Here is an 18,402-nt window from a genome sequence, read left to right on the forward strand (position 1 = left end):
TGCCTATTGCATGCGTTCCCTTTGCATATACAGGGTGCTAGATCAGCACTGACTCTGAGAGATGAGCTCGGGGACCCTGAGACCTTCCAGCAGAACTTGGACGCCCTCCTCACCTGGGTGTCCGAAATCGAAGAGCTGACGGCCAATCAGAAACCTCCATCCTCTGAGTTTAAAGTGGTGAAAGCGCAGCTCCAAGAACAGAAGGTATGACCAGCTCCTGTCCACCTTACTGCCACGACCACTTGTATAAAGTAGAAGTAGAACTACTCTTGCAGGTGTAATTACAACTCTAGTAATATGATATTACAAAGTTGAAACCATGTAATATCATACCACTAGTGTTGTACAACTCTGCCACTAACCATGCCCATTTCAACGTTTTTCGTGCTACCACAGAATTTCCAGGTCTGCTAGATCCTGTTGATCCTGAATGATTTAGCAGTAGGCACAGATACTAATAGTAATGGCACTGCCATGGTAATCATGGATAATGAGGTGAATATTATATTGCATATCAAATCTGCAGGCTATACTGTATTCGATTCGATTAGTTGATATCAAATGCGATAATTCTCCTAGCATGTCCCCATTTTTTGGGGGGTGAAACTCCATTAACATTGTGCATTGTATATTGTACATTGTACAACAGTGTACATTAACACTTACCCTGAGGGTGGACGCATACTGTATGAAAGCCTATGCAGCCATGAAGTTATTTTCGGATCTTTTTTATTCACCGCTTACCTCCATTCACCGTTGAATTGAGAATGCTCTCTGTCACAAAGTGCCAGTGAAGGCCTTTGTCTACTGTTCCTCACGGCAAAGAAAAGCTAGTCACTCACCTTTCAGCTCGAGCTGGCTGCTTTTGTTCGCTTGCTGAGGGTAAGGTGAAACATGCCTGGACGCACACAATGCTGACTTGACACATGAGACAAGGCTTTGACTCCAGGGGCCTCGAAGGGTGTATAGCTCCATTGGCAGGGCACGTTTCACAGAATGCTTATTCCCAGGCCTTGCAGTCAGGGCCGCTGACAGCTTTTGCTGGACCCAGGACAAAGTCATATGAAAGGTCCCTCTATCCAAGACATACAATGTACCTGTAATGGCGACCCAATTCTGGGCCCCCTATCTCCCTTGGCCTGGGACAACATACGACTTTGTCCTCCCCCGTCGACGGACCTGCTTGCTGTGACTGTGCTCTTGGCAAGTTTCCGAGGGGTGCTTCTTGTTTTTTTTTTTCCAGAAATAGAGTGTTGTGTTGTGTTGTGTAGCCACTCACAAAAACATCCTTTGTTAAGTTAATTGTTTAGATTGCTGAAAACAGTGGCTAGATTTGTTATTCATTGACCAGTGTGAAAAGTGACTTCAAGTTAAGTAATCAGGGTGTAAGTGTTAAATACTGCTAACTGGCACTGTGCTTTCCAGTGAACAGATGCAGTCAATGGGTTCAACCCTCAATATGTAACCTCCCATCCTCTTCTTTTGCTTGTTGCCTTGTGCTTAGCTAACAATGCCTCAATGCAGAAAGCAATACAGTTTCTCCACTGTCAGCCTAGGCACAACAACTTTTGGTGGACTTTCCCCCTTTTACCCATTCACTTTTCCCTGATTACAAATGACACCATGGCCTTTGGATTATTTTTTTAACAAGATATTGAATGATTGAAGATATTGAAAACTTCTACTGTCCATGACGTCATGCCTTGCATCACGAGGCCACTTCCGGGCGCTGCACTGTGGCTGCCCTGCCGTCTCGCGTTTGGCACTAAGGCACTAAACGAGGTGATGCCTTAAATCTAGCCATCAGCTTTGGTGTATAATATAGTGTATGCAGGTCTGTCTTTCCTGTCTGTTTTGTTTTTGTTTTGTTTTGTTGTTGTCTGTTGCTTTGTTATACCTGTCTGTGTCTCATGTGCCAGCGTCTGTACTGCAAACAAAATTGCCCCATGGGGACAATAAAGTACTACTACTACTACTACTACTACTACTACAAGCGAAAGGAAAGGATGGGAGGTTAGATATTTGGTGATGTGAAGTGTCCTAGCCTTGCTAGGACGAGTAGCGCCCATTTTTCACGGATTTCACGAAGGATTATACAATTAGTAATTATGTGTACTTACTAAAACTAGTTATTGGATAGTCTTGGATGAACTCCGCGAAAAAAAAGGGCTTTACTCGGCTAGGACACTTCACCTTGAGAAATACCTGCTAAGTTGGACCCGATGACAATGTTTCTCCATAGCTCCTGCAGCGCCTCCTTGAGGACCGGAAGCCTAGCATGGAGGCGATGATGTCAGAGGGCCCGCTCCTGGCTGAGGGTCTGGAGGGAGACGAGGGGGAGAAGACCCGGCAGAAGCTGTGCAGCCTGCAGCTGAAGTGGGAGGCACTGCGCATCAGCGCTGAGAGCAGGTCAGCACAGCAGGCAGCCGGACTGCTACACAGTCATTTGGAGGCAGGGGTGGGAAACCTTATTCATTCGAGGGTCCACTTCAAATTGTTTACAGTCCTCCAAGGGCCATACTACATGTATGAACACAAACCAGGATTTGCCCCTGCCCTTCAGGCCTATACACAGACCCCACTTTCACTAGTTCCCCTGCAAATATAACTAAATTGTATTGCAAATGTAATTTCTAACATTTCTTAACAAAACACGTCATATGCATAACATAAATGGCCCTCGAGACATAGGTTCCCCACCCCTGATTTACGGTCACATTAATCACACACCTGTTATGTTATATAGACACAGTTTAACAAAGTACAGTCAATGTATGTTGCAATATGCGCTTCCAATGCACCATAGGGTTAGGGTTAGGATTTGATACCGTATGCACAGTAATATTACATACAGTAATGTTGCATGTTGATCCATGTAGAGAAAAAGAAACCATAGAACGATGTGCTACCGTCGGCTGATAATCTAAGAATGCACCGTTAAACCTGGATGCAGAATCAGATGTGAGAGTAGGGGTAATAATTGGGTATTGTGTTGCTTGTTTCCTTGATGAGATGACCTGGATTGATGTTGTTGTTGTTTTTGCTGCAGGCGATCGAGTCTGGAGCTGATTTCGCCCAAAGCTCAGCTGTTTCAGGAGAGTACGGACCGGCTGCAGCAGTGGCTGATATCAGTGGAGCAGGACCTGGCTGAGCTGCGCACTGCTGAGAGAGGGATGCTCCATCTTCAGGAGGCCACGGAGCAGGCCAAGGTACACACAGGGCTTGACACTAACATTACTGCTCCCTGGCCACAGTGGTTAGTGGTTTTCCCAAGTCACTAGCCACTCAGGCAATCTACTAGCCACAGTTTTGTCCTCAATTCCTTCCCTTACAGTGCTAATCCAAAAGGATGATCATTTCTATATGTAAATACAACACAAAAAAGTGGAGATACTTTTTACCTTTGAACTTAAATGCAAACAATTGATGGAACAAGCGGCAACAGAATATAGCATATTGCGATGTTTCATATCCAAGAGTAAGCTACCTGCTAAAGTGGCTAGTGAGAACAAGTGTCCTACTAGCCACAGACAGATTTTACCAGCATTTGGCTAGTTGGCAGGTGCTAGTGTCAAGCCCTGCAAGGTACACTACAGGCGGAGCGCTACGGGGTTGGTGCTTAGGATGATTAGAAGAAACTGGCACTGACAGGGTGCCCTTTAATGTCAACTAATATTAGATCTAGTAGTTAAGCGTTTTAAACCCAACTGGGAAACTCCAATCCCCATTGTCACTGTGGCACAGCACTTCACAGCAGCACACAAGTGCACACTGCACACACAAAAAAATGCATTTTTGCCTCATTCGTGCGAGGGAGCAGCCCCTAATGGCGCACCAAGCAGTGTGGTGGGACGATTACATGCTCAGGGTACCTCAGTCATGGAGAAGGATGGGGGTTACTGTAATATGGTAGTTGAGCTGGTACTGTTGGTAGTTAATATGGTAGTGGTGTACCGTTGTTTTAGTTTTTTATGAGCCATCCTTGATTTCAGACTTTGTGTTTCTTTTGTTTCACAGGCTGTGCAGGAACAAATCAAGGCCAAAAATGCTGATTTGTTGAATGTTCAACAAAACGGTCATGATCTCATGGAAAAGGTTTCAGGTAACTGATTTGTTATTCAACTGTACCCATACAACATATCCCCTGAAATCGGCATGTGTCTTGTTCACCTGTAGCCCCATAATGCATGCTGGTCCACCAGTGTAACATTATGTAGTTGTTGTAATAGTCATTCGAAATGTAAGTACCACTACACTACTATGACACAACACAGGGCCTTTAGTAAACTGCACTATGACTTTGTCATTGCCATTCTGGTAACAGCAGATTTAAAACACACACAGGGGTACAATTTGATAATTCATTTATTACAATGGATATTATTTGCTTGGCCCAATTGAGAAATGTTAATAAACAAACACACATTTACTATTTAACTCTGTGGTAGCAAAAATGATAATATCCCTAGAAGTTCGAAAGTCCTCAAGAGACCTTAATCAGGTAGGCAACAGCACAAATCTGTTATTTATTATATTTATATGATTTAATATTTATAAATAATATATTTATTACATTCCTCTGCGGCACAGATCTCTCTCAAAATAATTATTTAACTCTGGGGTCGCAAAAATGTGTACACATAAATATAGACATGATAAAGTTTTCAAGAGAGCTCTCAATCAGTTAACTGTATTAGCCAAAGCACATGATTTGCACTGTAGTTTTTTGTCTGCATTCACATCTCTCTGTCTCTCTCTCTCTCTCTCGCTCTCTCTCTGTCTCTCTCTCTCTCTCTCTCTCTCTCTCTCTCTCTCTCTCTCTCTCTCTCTCTCTCTCTCTCTGTCTCTCTCTCTCTCTCTCTCTCTCTCTCTCTCTCTATCTGTCTCCCTCTCTCTCTCTCCGCAGAGGAGGAGTCGCAGCTGGTGCAGGAGCGTGTGGACGGGCTGCGTATCCGCTACTCGGTGCTGAGCCTGAGTAGCGTGGACGTGCTGCAGAGGCTGGAGCAGGCCCTGGAGGCCTCCAGCAGATGCACCTCCAGCCAGGAGGACCTGCACCTGTGGCTGGGCCGCATCGAGAGGGAGCTCCTGGGGGGAGGAGGACCAGGAGCAGGAGGAGCAGCAGCTGGAGGAGGAGGAGACGCAGCGCTGTGCGCAGCCGAAAGACAGAGGGTGAGGGATTTAACCTTGTTCCATACATAAGACACTGCCCCTGTTATAACTTTGCCGTTACTAGAATGGCAATGACCAAGTCGTAATGTATTACTTAAGTCCCTGTGCACTGTTATAGTGGTGTAGTAATATGGTAGTGAAAGGATAACTTCAGTCAATTTCAACATGCAGTTGTAATGCTCACTCTACTCTGGACTTGTCAGTACCTGAGGGTTTTTTTTCCCAGCCTTTTCCGAGATCCTGGCCATTGTAATGGGGGCAGAGCTTTGTTTACATTTCAAAAAAACATTTTTATTTATTCCCAAAAACATCCAAAAGGTTATACAACATCAGCAGACCACTAGCAAACAGCGGCACCTTTTGGGAAAATATTTGGAGTAGGCCTTTGTTAATTTTTTAAAAATTGTAAACAAACGCTGCCCCCATTAGAATAGCTCATACTGCATCTCAGAAAGGGCTGAGCCGAAAAATGTGGCATCACCGGGTACTGACAAGTCAAGGGTAGCGTGAGCAATACAACAGCATATTGAAATTAACTGAAGTGGTCCTTCAAGTTTTTGCGGTGACTATGAGAGCATCCCACAGTGTGCGTTAAGGGGCTTCGTATTAAGGCCAATTTATACTTATTGGCGCTGACGGTTGCAGAGCCTGTGCAACCGTCTGTGCACGACCACGCCCCCCGCGCAGAGGCTCTGCAACCGTCGTCGCGCGCCTCAAAAAAATCCTGACTACGCGACAGACGGTTGCGAAGGTTGCAGAGAAAAGGCGCTGTGATTGGTCGTCTCGCTACTTCCTTGTTCTCCTGGCGGCACAGTTCTCCGGTAGTTTACTAGAGCCAAACTGTCAATATTATGTGGAATACGAACACTTTCTTTCTAGTCTGTGTAAACAAATGAAGCTACAATGACTGAATTAGTAAGTAACAAGCAAGCAATACATCAGTTTAGCACTCGCGGCACAATGCCTGCAGTCTGACTACTGTACTGTAGCCTTGCAGCTATGTAGCCAAATGTAGCTAACGACATGAGACCTCGTGCGCAGATCTATAACATCAACAGTGGTTAGCGACCGTAAGCAACAGGCGCCGTTGCTGAACTATAATCTGCCCTTTAGAGGAGCCTACTATTGTACATTGCATTACACTTAGCTGACACTTTTATCAAAAGTGAAATAAATGATAGAAGTCCGCAACACTGTTAATGCTCCCAGTGATTTATTTCACTGGAAATAAATCACTGGGAGCTATAACAGTGTTGCGGACTTCTATCATTTATTTCAGTTACTCTATTTTGTCCAGCACCTGTACCACTGATGTGCGCGCATTCTCCACCTTCCTGAACTTTTATCAAAAGTGACAGTTATTTAGGTGCATAGTGATGAGGAAAATGATTGGAGCAATGTGACTAGGTGGGATTCGAAGCTGCAACCCTCTGATCTTGTCTGATCAATGTCTGAACTACTAGCCCAACTCTACTAATACAGTGCATGTATTGGAATGTATTTCAAATTTTCAGTTATCTTCTTGACCTGTATTTTGTTTGTGTTAGTTGGAGCAGGCAATAGAGAAGGAGATGGCCTGGTTTAAAGTGACCTCTGTGGCTCTGGAGAATCTAAAAGCCATCACCCTGGATGCAGACCTGATCTCCTCTCAGCTCTATGAGCAAAAGGTGAGCGAGTTCAGAGCCCCATCTCCTTTCTCCTCATATATAGATGCTTTTCATGGGACAGTGTGTGAAGTATATTGTTTGTCATAGTATTCAGACTCCAATATCGATGTAAAGAGCAAATTAAAAAAAAGTTATCCCTGAAAATGTGATGACGTTCCACATATTTTAATTGATAGCACAATTGTTCCCCTCAAGACCGAAATGCAAAAAAATTGTGCTCATATACCCTCATATGTTTCTCTACAGATACTCTCAGTGGAAATCCTGCAGCATAGGTTTAATATCGAAAAGATGGTGAAGATCTCCGAGATCCTACGGACGTACGGAGAGGAGGGGGAGACAGAGGGACTACAGGTACCGTATTACAAGTGTATTGAAGACCACTGATGCAGACCTTAACTTTTCACATTTGCTCCCTTAGTAACTCATTGTATTGTATTGTATATTGGCTACTTGTTTTCAATGGTTGCCCTACCTTAGAATCTAATACTGTATCTTTGCTGCTACCTATCCCATAAAATGCAATACCCTGACTTACTTCTATACACAAGGGCTCAGGTGTACAATGTAATTGAAATTTCCACAAAACCCTAACAAAGACTGTTTGATTAACACCAGGCATTGTTTTTTTTCCTCCTCTGCCCCCTCGATACATTTCAGCAGCAGTCCAATGTCACCATTTATGCAGACCGGAACTTTTCACTTTTGTTTCCATACTACTTACTTAACATAATGTCTCAGTTGAATCTAATCTAATAAATCTAATAAACCTATCTTAAGAAAATGTAAAGCTTTATTTCTCCTCTGTCCCCACCCTTCCTTAAAGACGCTACTCAATAAGCTTAAGGAGCAATGCAACGTCACCATTCATGCAGACTGGACATTTTCACTTTCACTCCCATAAGTAACAACACTGTCTATCCACTGTTCCACTTGAAAGATCATGTTTCATTAACACCTGTCATTTCCTTCGTTCCTCCCCTGCCCCCCCTCTCTACTCTTAAAGATGCAGCTCGATGCCCTTCAGGAGCAGTGCCACGTCACCTCTGCCACCAGCTCCCACGTGGTGCTGCAGTTGGAGCATGCCCAGTCGCTGCTGGCCCAGTTCGCCGAGGGCCATACCGAGGTGTTGCCATGGCTGCAGGAGACCAAAGGCCTGGCCGAGCGGCTCTCTCTGACCACCATCAGCTACCAGGCCTTCAGGGAACAACAGGACCTCATACAGGTGCATAGGAGGGGGAGGGGAGGGGCGTTAGGGGCAAACAGGTACATTGCCCTGGGCCAAGGGAGAAAGGAGGCCCCATTACCAGGTGCTTAGTAGCAAATTGTGGGCCCTATGTACAATCAGCTCCAATGGACCTCCAGACTCCAATGGACCCCCCATTATCTACATAAATCAGACACTGCATGGGACCCCTATATACATGAGGCCCTGGTTACTCAGTCACACTTTTCTCCCCTGTATAACACCCCTGCCCATTACACTGTATGTATTAAGAGGGGGGCCCATTTCGGTTTGTCCTGGGCCTGCTCAAGGCTGTCAGTGGCCCTGCAAGGGACCAGCCTGCTTAACTTCAAGGACCAACCATTTTTTTTACTTCCTTTGTCCCTTTGTAAATTCTCTCCATCTCCCTCTTTTGGGTTTCCACAATGGTGTTCTTTGATGTCTCAAAATTCACTCTACTACTCCAAAACACAAAGCGGTTTCCCCAGGTCTATAAACAAAGAGAAATAAAATCTTCATTCATCTCAATGATGTTTTATATTCAAAGGTTCACAGGCTTGGAAAATTACAAGGACAGGTTTGTTCCCTTCACAGTTGAAAACAGAGCTTATACCCGTTAATGAATTGAAACCATCTCATGCTTCATTTGTATCTATTTTGCCAATTAATTATCGCCTTCAAAACGCAACCCATTAAAGGTGCACTGTGTAGAGTGTGGCCAGAATGGGTACTGCAACTATGCTGCTCATTGAAACTGTGCTGCTTATTGCCAAATTTCATGAATATTTACTAAATAATAAACCAATATTTACTAGCATAAACAAAGTACAGTAAGTTTTGCAGTTAAAAATGTCTATTTCTGGACATTCAAAATGGTGGACTATGGAGAAGATCCCCCTTTTCATGTATGAAAATGGTAAGGTGATGGTAGAATTTGTTAAATAGGTAACATTTGTGAATGGGCAGCATGAATTCTAAAAGTTAAATACTAAAAATATTACACAGTGCACCTTTAAAACCAAATTGTTCTAAATGTCTGTAATTGTATGAACTGTATCATGGTTTCTGCAGTCACAGAATTAATTATGTCATAGTGTAGTCTAGTCATGTAGCGTTGTCTTCCTGATCCTCCTTAATCGTGCTGTGCGTTCAGGGCCTGAGGGAGTCCATTGCGGAGCATAAGCCTCTCATCTCGCGTCTGGGGATGCTGGCGAAGCGTCTGTCGGACTTGAACGCAGTCCAGGGGGAGGAGTTTAGCCGACGCGCCAAGGAGGCAGAGCAGCAGCACCAGGCCATCAGGGAGCGGGTACGAGAGGCGGCCAGCCTCCTGGAGGAGTCACTGCCTCGCTTCACACAGGTAGTTCATATGCACACATGCAAACCATGCATACAGACACACACAGGCTCTCTCTCTCTGTCTCTCTCTCTCTCTCTCTCTCTCTCTCTCTCTCTCTCTCTCTCTCTCTCTCTCTCTCTCTCTCTCTCTCTCTCTCTCTCACACACACACACACACACACACACACACACACACACACACACACACACACACACACACACACACACACACACACACACACACACACACAAACACGTACAAGAGGCCGTCAGCCAAAAGAAGTCCCTGACTCGATTCAGAAAGGTAATGCTTACATACACATATGCAAACCAACACAGTCTCATCCTAACTCGTCAATTTCTGACTACCATTGACCAGGAGCCAACTTTTGCATGTTACGTAATGAGGTCACCTAAACCTAGACCCTTCCCTAACCCTAACTGTCAGTGAAGTTATACTGCCACAAGGGGGCGCTCCTGAGGTTCACATCACTTTTTTAGGGCATACTTTAGAGTAAAAAATTGCACTGTAGGCAGCCACAGGCATCCCAAAGCATCCCACTTGCAGTCTGCAGCCACACTGCAGGGCTGACATTCAATCCACAAAATATGTAACAATATTTTTAAATACTCAATTAAAGTATTCAAATCAACACACCTGCTGAGCCTCTTGCTCTCGTGCCAACAATTAAATGAGCATATGACTGTGATCGGTGATAGCCTGGACTGTCAGCACAGCCACATGCAGTCTGAGGCCACACTGCAAGGCTGAGATTCAAGCCACAAAACATATGACAATATATTAGTGAAATAGTATATGAACTTCTTACTCTTGCATCCACAGCTAAATGAGCGCATGATTGTGATCGGCGAGAGCCTGGAGCGTCTGCGCAGCCACATGCAGTCTGCGGCCACGCTACAGGGTCTGACGCCGCGCATCCAGGAGCAGCTGCAGGACAATAAGCAGACGCTGGCCGAGCTCTCTAAGCTGGAGCTGGGCCTCAGCAGTGTCAGGAGCCAGGCTGACGAGCTGCTCGCCAACACGCAGGCCGCGGGACACGCATCTATTGGAACAGGTGAGAGCACGCATTTGTTGGAACAGGTGAGAGCACGGCTCTATTGGAACACACTCAAACAGAGGTTGACATCGCAGGTTCACAAACTGAAAAGTCCCGCCATGTGCTTTGTTCAAGCCCATTGAATCAGCAACATCAGCCTATGCACATAGGCCCATAATGTTCATTGTTCCGCCAGTGGAATGCTGTAATATTTATAGAAAAAGCATTACTGGCATTTTAACACATCTAAATGTTGAACGTTGTTATGCAATGCTTTAATTATATACTGTATCACTATCATGTCACTCCAGCAATCCAGGAGAGAGTGTCGGGCCTGTTGAAGCAGTGGCAGGAGACCCAGACACAGGCTCAGGAGAGAGACAGCTGGCTGCTCAACCTGCTGGACCTTGCTGTCAAGTTCTGGAATGACGTTAGTGACGTCACCGTGGGTCTGGCTGACGCCCAGCAGGCGGTTCTGGACCTGAACGCCAACAGGTCCGACTCGGAGACCATACGCCAAAGCCTGGAGACCATGCAGGTACTGTGTGGAGAGGCCCATACACATCAGAACCATACATACCACTTTTGATCAGTTAATCAGTGGTAGTTTTAAATCTCTTATCTTGTCTTCTCTGTGTGACCTTGCTTTTTCTCCTCTCTTATCTCATCTCTTCTCTTCTCTTCTCTTCTCTTCTCTTCTCTTCTCTTCTCTTCTCTTCTCTTCGCTTCGCTTCGCTTCTCTTCTCTTCTCTTCTCTTCTCTTCTCTTCTCTTCTCTTCTCTTCTCTTCTCTTCTCTTCTCTTCTCTTCTCTTCTCTTCTCTTCTCTTCTCTTCTCTTCTCTCTACCCTCAGACACTCAGAGAAGACATTGACGGCCTTCAGGGAGATCTGGACACGCTTGGAATTCTGGGAATGGAGCTGATGTCAGCTTGTGGAGACACCGATAAACCTGATGTAACCAAGAGCTTAGATGAGGTACGTGCCTGCGTATGACCGTTACTGTAAAAAAATGACTTGTGCCTCTTTTCCAGTGACGGTTTACAGGTAGGCCTACAGCTTGACAAAGTGTGACTCGGCCGCCACTTTTTGCTTTTTGAATAGGAACGACACAGCTCAATCGTAAAGCAAAAATGATGGCTGAGTCAAGTGTCGTCCTGTAGGCCTACCAGAAAACCGACAGTGGAAAAGAGGCACTATTGTTGGGAACAAAGTCAAGTGGTTGGTTTTTAGATGCGTCCCACGCATCTCTATAAGAGGCTTTGGTGTCCGTCCGTCCGTCCGTCCGTCCCTCCGTCCGTCCGTCCGCCCTCCCGTGATGCGTTTCTGAATTGTGATTCCCTCTTGTGATTCCCTCTTGTGTCCACAAGGTGGCAGTCGCTCAGTGGAGTGGCAGAGCTCAGTTTTGGCCTGGAGCTCATGCGTGCAAACCAAAACGTCTACCATAATGGTTAGCAAACCGGCTACGCAGCTGATTGATTGCATTATCTGACACAACTGCAGAAGCACAGAAGTCTGTATGCATATTCCATCCATGTGTGCTAGCCGAGTTCCTAAACATTCACACAAAGACGTCTTCAGATAAGGAGGATAACTGTCAAGCGCCACACTCAACAAACTCTTCATGGTCAATAACACCAAGCGGAGCACAAAAAATAGGAAGGCATGAGACATTTGCAGATAGCGTTTCCTATGTTCACTGTTGTTAGACTACACAGCGTCACCACTCAAAAGAAACAACACCCTTTGAAGAAAACAACAGCCCGAACACCGGCAATCCCCTGTATTTTTTGACAATGCTGTGAGAAGTGCAGGCAAGAGAGCAACTCGCGCATTGAGCGTGGGTGGAGGAGATTAAATCTATACTTCGATTAACGCGAGCACAGGGAGAGTGAAGGCTGTGTTACTGTTGATCATACGCACACGCGTCTTTTAAAGGGTTTGTTCGGGGCGACCGCTTGACAGAGAGCACGCTTTTCGGTTTATGCAGTAAATGTCTCATTGATTAGTTTATGGAACTTACGGTTTGTCTGTTACGGTCCACGAAGACAATATCCACGTGAAAACGCAAACGCCTGCAAACCACTGTTTTGACAGAAAGACAGTTCACCTGTCGCCTAGGCCTACTCTGTTTTCTTCCCAAAGCGGCATTTAAAAGTATTCCATGAAATCCAACATCAACGTCACTTCAAATAGGTGACAGCATCATGCACACACATGAAATAACACTTCAGTGAGGGGGGGACATCACTGCTCTCATATTAAAGTGAAAAGAGAATTTCACATTTTAGTTTATTTAATGTAGGCCTATGCAAAATTGCAAATAGCCTATTCATTGAAATCTGTCCAGAAAGGGTTGTAATGTTTGCCTGTTTTTTATGTTTGTAATTATTTTTTTAAAAAAAAATAAAAAAATCGTGATAAAAAAAAACATAAATAAAAAAAATTGAGATTTTATGTTAAAAAAAAATGTGATATGGGATGGGCCGATGGCCCCCCTAGCTAAATTCGCCTTAGGTCCCCAAATTGCTAAATGTAGTGTAAGGGATTATTTTGAAAAGACAGTAACATGTAATCAGCAATGCATTACAGTTTTTCAGTAACTTGCCCAACCCTGTTGAAATCCTATGGTACTTTTTCAAATCCAGGCTTATACAGTACATGGTAGGCTTATTGATAAATTGCCTTGACAGGTTATGAGGAGGCCAAGGGGGCGTTTGGGCAAAAAAGGTTCAGAACGGGCATAGACGGACGCATCTGTTGTCCGCCTGTCGGACTTGTTAATACAGTATAACCTTTCAATTGTGCTTTTGCAGCTGTATAGCACTTGGAACAATCTAAGTAAGATCTGGACAGAGTGCCAGACCAGGCTGGAGGAATCGCTGCAGATGGCCCTGCATTACCAAGACACTATGCAGGTACTGAGCATACAGTCTGGAACATGATATTGAACATATTCCTGTATGTTGTATGCTTATTTTTGGAATAGCATCACAGAACAAAGGAAAGTACATACTTCATGCTTCTGAAGAAACAATCTGGTGCAATCAGTGCAGGACTAACTCATGAATAAAAATGAAGAAAAATCTGGTTCCACACGAATGTCTATTTTGAAAATAGACATCCGTGTGGCACCTGATTTTTCTTCCTTTTTTCCAGTCTTGATATAAATCCACAAGTCTGTATAACAATGTAAACATTTTGAAAACTCAGGTGGTATGTCGTGGTTGCCTGGATCATTTAGAGTAATAATAAAACCATGACGATTTTCTTTGGATCAGTGATCTCTATAATTATTCATTGTTTTGTTTGTCTTATTTGAATCATATGGCCCTGTCTGCCATATTAAAGACTCAGTTTCAGTTGTCACTGATATGCGGTTGAGCGACCATAAAGAGCGTAACATTATGTGAAACAAGACACGGTAAATCTGCGCTCGTCAGCTTTATATTTGGTCATATTTTCCCCTCAGTGCCTTTTGTGCTGGCCAAATGGAAGCCACTTTTAATTTGAATGTGTTTGGCACAATAAAGGCTTGTGCTGCCTGTGGTGAACTTGATGCGTATCTGACAGAATGCACTACTGTGCCAATGGGCAGCCGTTCTGTGGATGATGCAGTCGGCCAGCCATGCACTCTAGACCGTACATGTGGAGCCAACTCTTTTCTTCTATCCAGAAGTTAAATATTGCATTACAATACTAAATAAATACAACGTTATTGAATTCAGACACAAATCATTTTTGACCGCTTTTGCCAGAGTCGCTGGTATACATTCCATAGTGTGTTCTATATTATCACAAATGTCAGTATTTTCTGTATCTAGTAGATCCACAATTGGTGCATTTGAACTCAATCTGCAATCATATCTATTGCACCGCAATACAGTGCTTTTCTTTAGTTATCCAATACATTATATGACCTCATGGTCATGTCTCAACCACTCCGTGCATTGCAGTACACAGTCAGAACGGATGATTCAGTGTGTGATTGTGTTTGGCTCTTTGTAAGGTCTGTTTACAGTAAGTGGCTTACATCTGCTGTATAGAGGGCTCTAAATTAACACCAGCCAACCGGCCAAATAAGGGTGAAATTTCAGTTTGGTTGGTAGAAAATACCAACTTACTAACTACCTTGACCCATTAGTAAGTGTATGTTTGGCTATTAACATCTACTAGCCATTTTGACTGGTGATGAAAAGCGTTAATCTAGGGCCCTGGCTGTATACAATCAGAATGTATGATCCAGTGTGCATTTTTCTGTACTGCATGTGCTGTATGTAGGGTCTGTTTGAGTGGCTCAAGTCTGCTGAGCTGAGGTCAACTGAGGAGTTCCTGGTAGGCTCTGACCTGGGATCAGTGAAGGAACAGCTCTGTGACTTGAAGGTGAGCTCACACTGAATACAGGAACTCATTATATACATTATTACATTACATTACACTTAGCTGACCCTTTTATCCAAAGCCACTTACAGTTATTTATAGGGTATTGTTTACAGTCCCTGGAGCAATGTGGGGTTAAATGCCTTGGTCAAGGGGGGGCCATGGATGGAGGTGTAGGGAGAGGAAAGGGTGGGATTCGAACCTGCAACCCTCTGATCTCAACACTCCCTAGCCATAAGACCACACCTTCCCATTATGTATTCAATACACATTGATTATGCATTATAAACACCAGGTGGATGGTGTAAACAAAAGTATGTGGGAGGTGAGCCGAGGTGTATGAACTGATGTAGAAGTATTACCTTCCTTGAGTAATTACAATGCTAGTATTATGATCTTCCATAATTTACACACCTCTTATTCCACTGTATGTAATTATGTAGATACACGGTAAAAGTAGGCCTACTTCTACTTTTACTCTGATTACGGTACTATTCATCTGAATACAGCCATTACACCACTATTACACACATACAGATGAGGGCCAACATACCGTATATTGTTTTTTTTTCGCATTTTCTCAGGTGTTTAAAAGGGAGCTGTACCAGAAGAAGATTGAGATTGAGAGCCAGAACCATCGCTTTGTGTGCCGCCTGTCTCCTGGCTCTGAGCGACCTGGTTCTGTTTCACCCCTGTGTGACTTCCGCCAGCGCTGGGACATTCTGGAGTCCGAGACAGTTGGTCGGCAGGTGAGACTAAACATTTCTGCGTTTTTCTACAATTATTAATCAGACGTTGTAGACCTTTTGGTAACACTTTATTTTAATGGTTGACTATTACAGTGGATTAGGTACAGTGTAATAGCCAGTGTATCAATATTTAATACCATGTAATACCAGTGTAATGCCATGTACCAACCCTAACCCTAACCTTAAATGTACATGCAAAATTGTTGGTACATGGTGTTACACTGGTATTGCATGGTATTAAATACTGCTACACTGGTTATTACACTGTACCTAATGTGGTAGATTAATTGTTAATAGTCAACCACTAAAGTAAAGTGTAACTGTCATATGTTCCATTGGTGTGTGTGTGTGTGTGTGTGTGTGTGTGTGTGTGTGTGTGTGTGTGTGTGTGTGTGTGTGTGTGTGTGTGTGTGTGTGTGTGTGTGTGTGTGTGTGTGTGTGTGTGTGTGTGTGTGTGTGTGTGTGTGTGTGTGTGTGTGTGTGTGTGTGTCCTCTTTTTGATGTGTAGTACTGTATTTGTCCTATTGTCTTATGGTTCATCGCCACTTATAACTCTAGTGCAAGGGTGGGGAACCTTTTTCATTCGAGGGGCCACTTCAAATTCCTCCAAAAGCCATAAACGTCCTCCAAGGGCCGTACTATGAACACAAACCAGGATTTCCCCCTGCACTTTAGGTCTATATTGAAGGCAGCCACCTTTAAAACAGACCTCACCTTCTATAGCCCCCCTGAATATAGCTTAATTGTATTGAAAATTTAATTTCTTAGATTCCTTTCCAAAATATGTCATATTTCATGTGAAGCTTTATAATATTAAAATTATAAATGGCCCTTAAACCCCTTAGCGCAGCACTATGGCTGTCTGTAATGTCATAGCAATGATGTTATGATGTAGTGAAGCATTTCATCAAGTGAATAAGGTCGCCGGCGACCCCAGCTGCAGTAAGAGGCAAGACATAGGCTCCCCACCCCTGCTCTAGTGGAACTTACAATTAAAATTGAGCTGCATTTTCTCTTTGCTATTTTATGTGTATGGAAACTCTGACACGTGTCTGTCTGTCTATCTGCTTATGTGTGTGTATTCAGCACCAGTTGGAGTGTGCCCTGCTGGGCCTGGGTCAGTTCCAGAACACGCTGGATGAGCTCCACTCCTGGCTGGCCCACAGCGCACAGCAGCTCCAGAGCCCCAGGCCCTTCAGCATCGACCTGCAGACCTGCGAGATAGAGCTGGCCAAGCACAAGGTACAATACAGCACAGCACAGTACAGTATAGTACAGTAGAGTACACTGTACAGTACGGTACAGTACNGTACAGTACAGTACCGCACAGCAGCTCCAGAGCCCCAGGCCCTTCAGCATCGACCTGCAGACCTGCGAGATAGAGCTGGCCAAGCACAAGGTACAATACAGCACAGTACAGCACAGTACAGTAGAGTACACTGTACAGTACGGTATAGAATAGTACAAAGGGCTGATAGTATTCAGGCTCCATGCCTGATTTCAGGCTTGACAGAGTTTGCAAAAATAAAAACATCGATAATAATTAGCCATTAGGTTATTCCTATCTCAGAAAGTGTTACAGGTTCAGGGTTTTCTTCTACTATCAGACTTGAATAATGGTCATACACAGGCTATTAATTGTTTGAATAATGTGTCAAAATAGGCCTACGTTACGTCACACAGTGCAGTATCTTGTCGTCGTCGTTAGAGCAGGGGAAAAAGTTCACAATACAGTATAGCACAGCACAACACAGTACAGAAGACATAGCACTGACCAAGCACAAGTTGCAGTGCAGTACAGCACAGTACAGTACAGAGGGCATAGCACTAACCAAGCACAATGTACAGTGCAGTAAAGTACAGTACAGTACACTACAGATGGTATAGGGCTGCCATAAGGTACATTAAAGTACAGCACAGAAGATATAGGGGTGACCAAGCACAAGATACAGTACAGTAAAGTAGAGTACAGTAATACAATACAGTAGAGAAGATATAGAGCTGGCCAAGCACAAGGCACTGTACAGCACAGCACAGTACAGTACAGTACAGTAGAGAAGGCATAGAGCTTCCCAAGCACAAGGTAGAGCACAGCACAATACAGTACAGTACATTGCAGTACAGAAGATACAGCGTTGGTCAAGCACAAGGTACAGCACAGCACAGAACAGTACAGAATATGTAGAACTTGTCAAGCTCAAGATACATCTCAGAAGCACAGCACAAAATGGCATAACAGAGGTGGAGTATATGTGTTACTTTGCAATAAAATTATCTGACAATTTGTCCAAGTCTTGGTATTGACTCCTCCTACCTGACGTCAATATAGTGTCACTACTACTACAAGTTTGTACGAGGGCTGCTTTCACTGGTATTCTTTTTTCCATGATAGCTACGTTGTTTCATTGGATGACCTTGACACTCAGAAAGCACATAACTTTTTGTTGAATTGGTACCGTACAAATAAGCCTTTTTCATGACAACTAATCCTATGATCTTCAGAGGATTGTTAATTAATTGGAGTATGAAGTCATAGCATCAAATCCAAGTGAGGTTTCTGGCGCGTTCCATGATTACATTACATGCAAAATATGTGCATGTGATCTAACATACAGGTACACACACGTTCGACTTCCATCATACTAGCTGTATATTTTTAAAAATATAAATCCTGTGGTTTTTATGTTGTGTGAATTCAAATGCTCACAAATGATGCCTAATTTAAAGAAAGCACACGATGTCCTTTAACAAAGACTCTCTGTTTCTCTATGAAGCAAATTCAGAAGGCACCACACTCTGCTTGCTGTTCTTTTACTCCAACC

General features: G+C 43.9%; 1 protein-coding gene across 1 annotated transcript in view; it reads left to right on the plus strand.

Annotated features, from left to right (window-relative positions):
* LOC134448801 (plectin-like) overlaps positions 1-18,402 on the plus strand; it is a 162,306-nt gene that overhangs the window by 121,798 nt on the left and 22,106 nt on the right. The window contains exons 41-56 of the mRNA XM_063198459.1: positions 34-204; positions 2,243-2,409; positions 3,050-3,209; positions 4,018-4,102; positions 4,907-5,169; positions 6,717-6,836; positions 7,083-7,190; positions 7,843-8,061; positions 9,215-9,418; positions 10,241-10,472; positions 10,766-10,992; positions 11,307-11,429; positions 13,268-13,369; positions 14,733-14,834; positions 15,416-15,580; positions 16,667-16,822. Coding sequence (XP_063054529.1) covers positions 34-204; positions 2,243-2,409; positions 3,050-3,209; positions 4,018-4,102; positions 4,907-5,169; positions 6,717-6,836; positions 7,083-7,190; positions 7,843-8,061; positions 9,215-9,418; positions 10,241-10,472; positions 10,766-10,992; positions 11,307-11,429; positions 13,268-13,369; positions 14,733-14,834; positions 15,416-15,580; positions 16,667-16,822 — 2,604 coding nt within the window. The remainder of the gene's footprint in view (positions 1-33; positions 205-2,242; positions 2,410-3,049; positions 3,210-4,017; positions 4,103-4,906; positions 5,170-6,716; positions 6,837-7,082; positions 7,191-7,842; positions 8,062-9,214; positions 9,419-10,240; positions 10,473-10,765; positions 10,993-11,306; positions 11,430-13,267; positions 13,370-14,732; positions 14,835-15,415; positions 15,581-16,666; positions 16,823-18,402) is intronic.

This window comes from Engraulis encrasicolus, chromosome 5 (genome assembly GCF_034702125.1).
Source record: "Engraulis encrasicolus isolate BLACKSEA-1 chromosome 5, IST_EnEncr_1.0, whole genome shotgun sequence".
In the NCBI taxonomy this organism is placed as follows: Eukaryota; Metazoa; Chordata; class Actinopteri; order Clupeiformes; family Engraulidae; genus Engraulis; species Engraulis encrasicolus.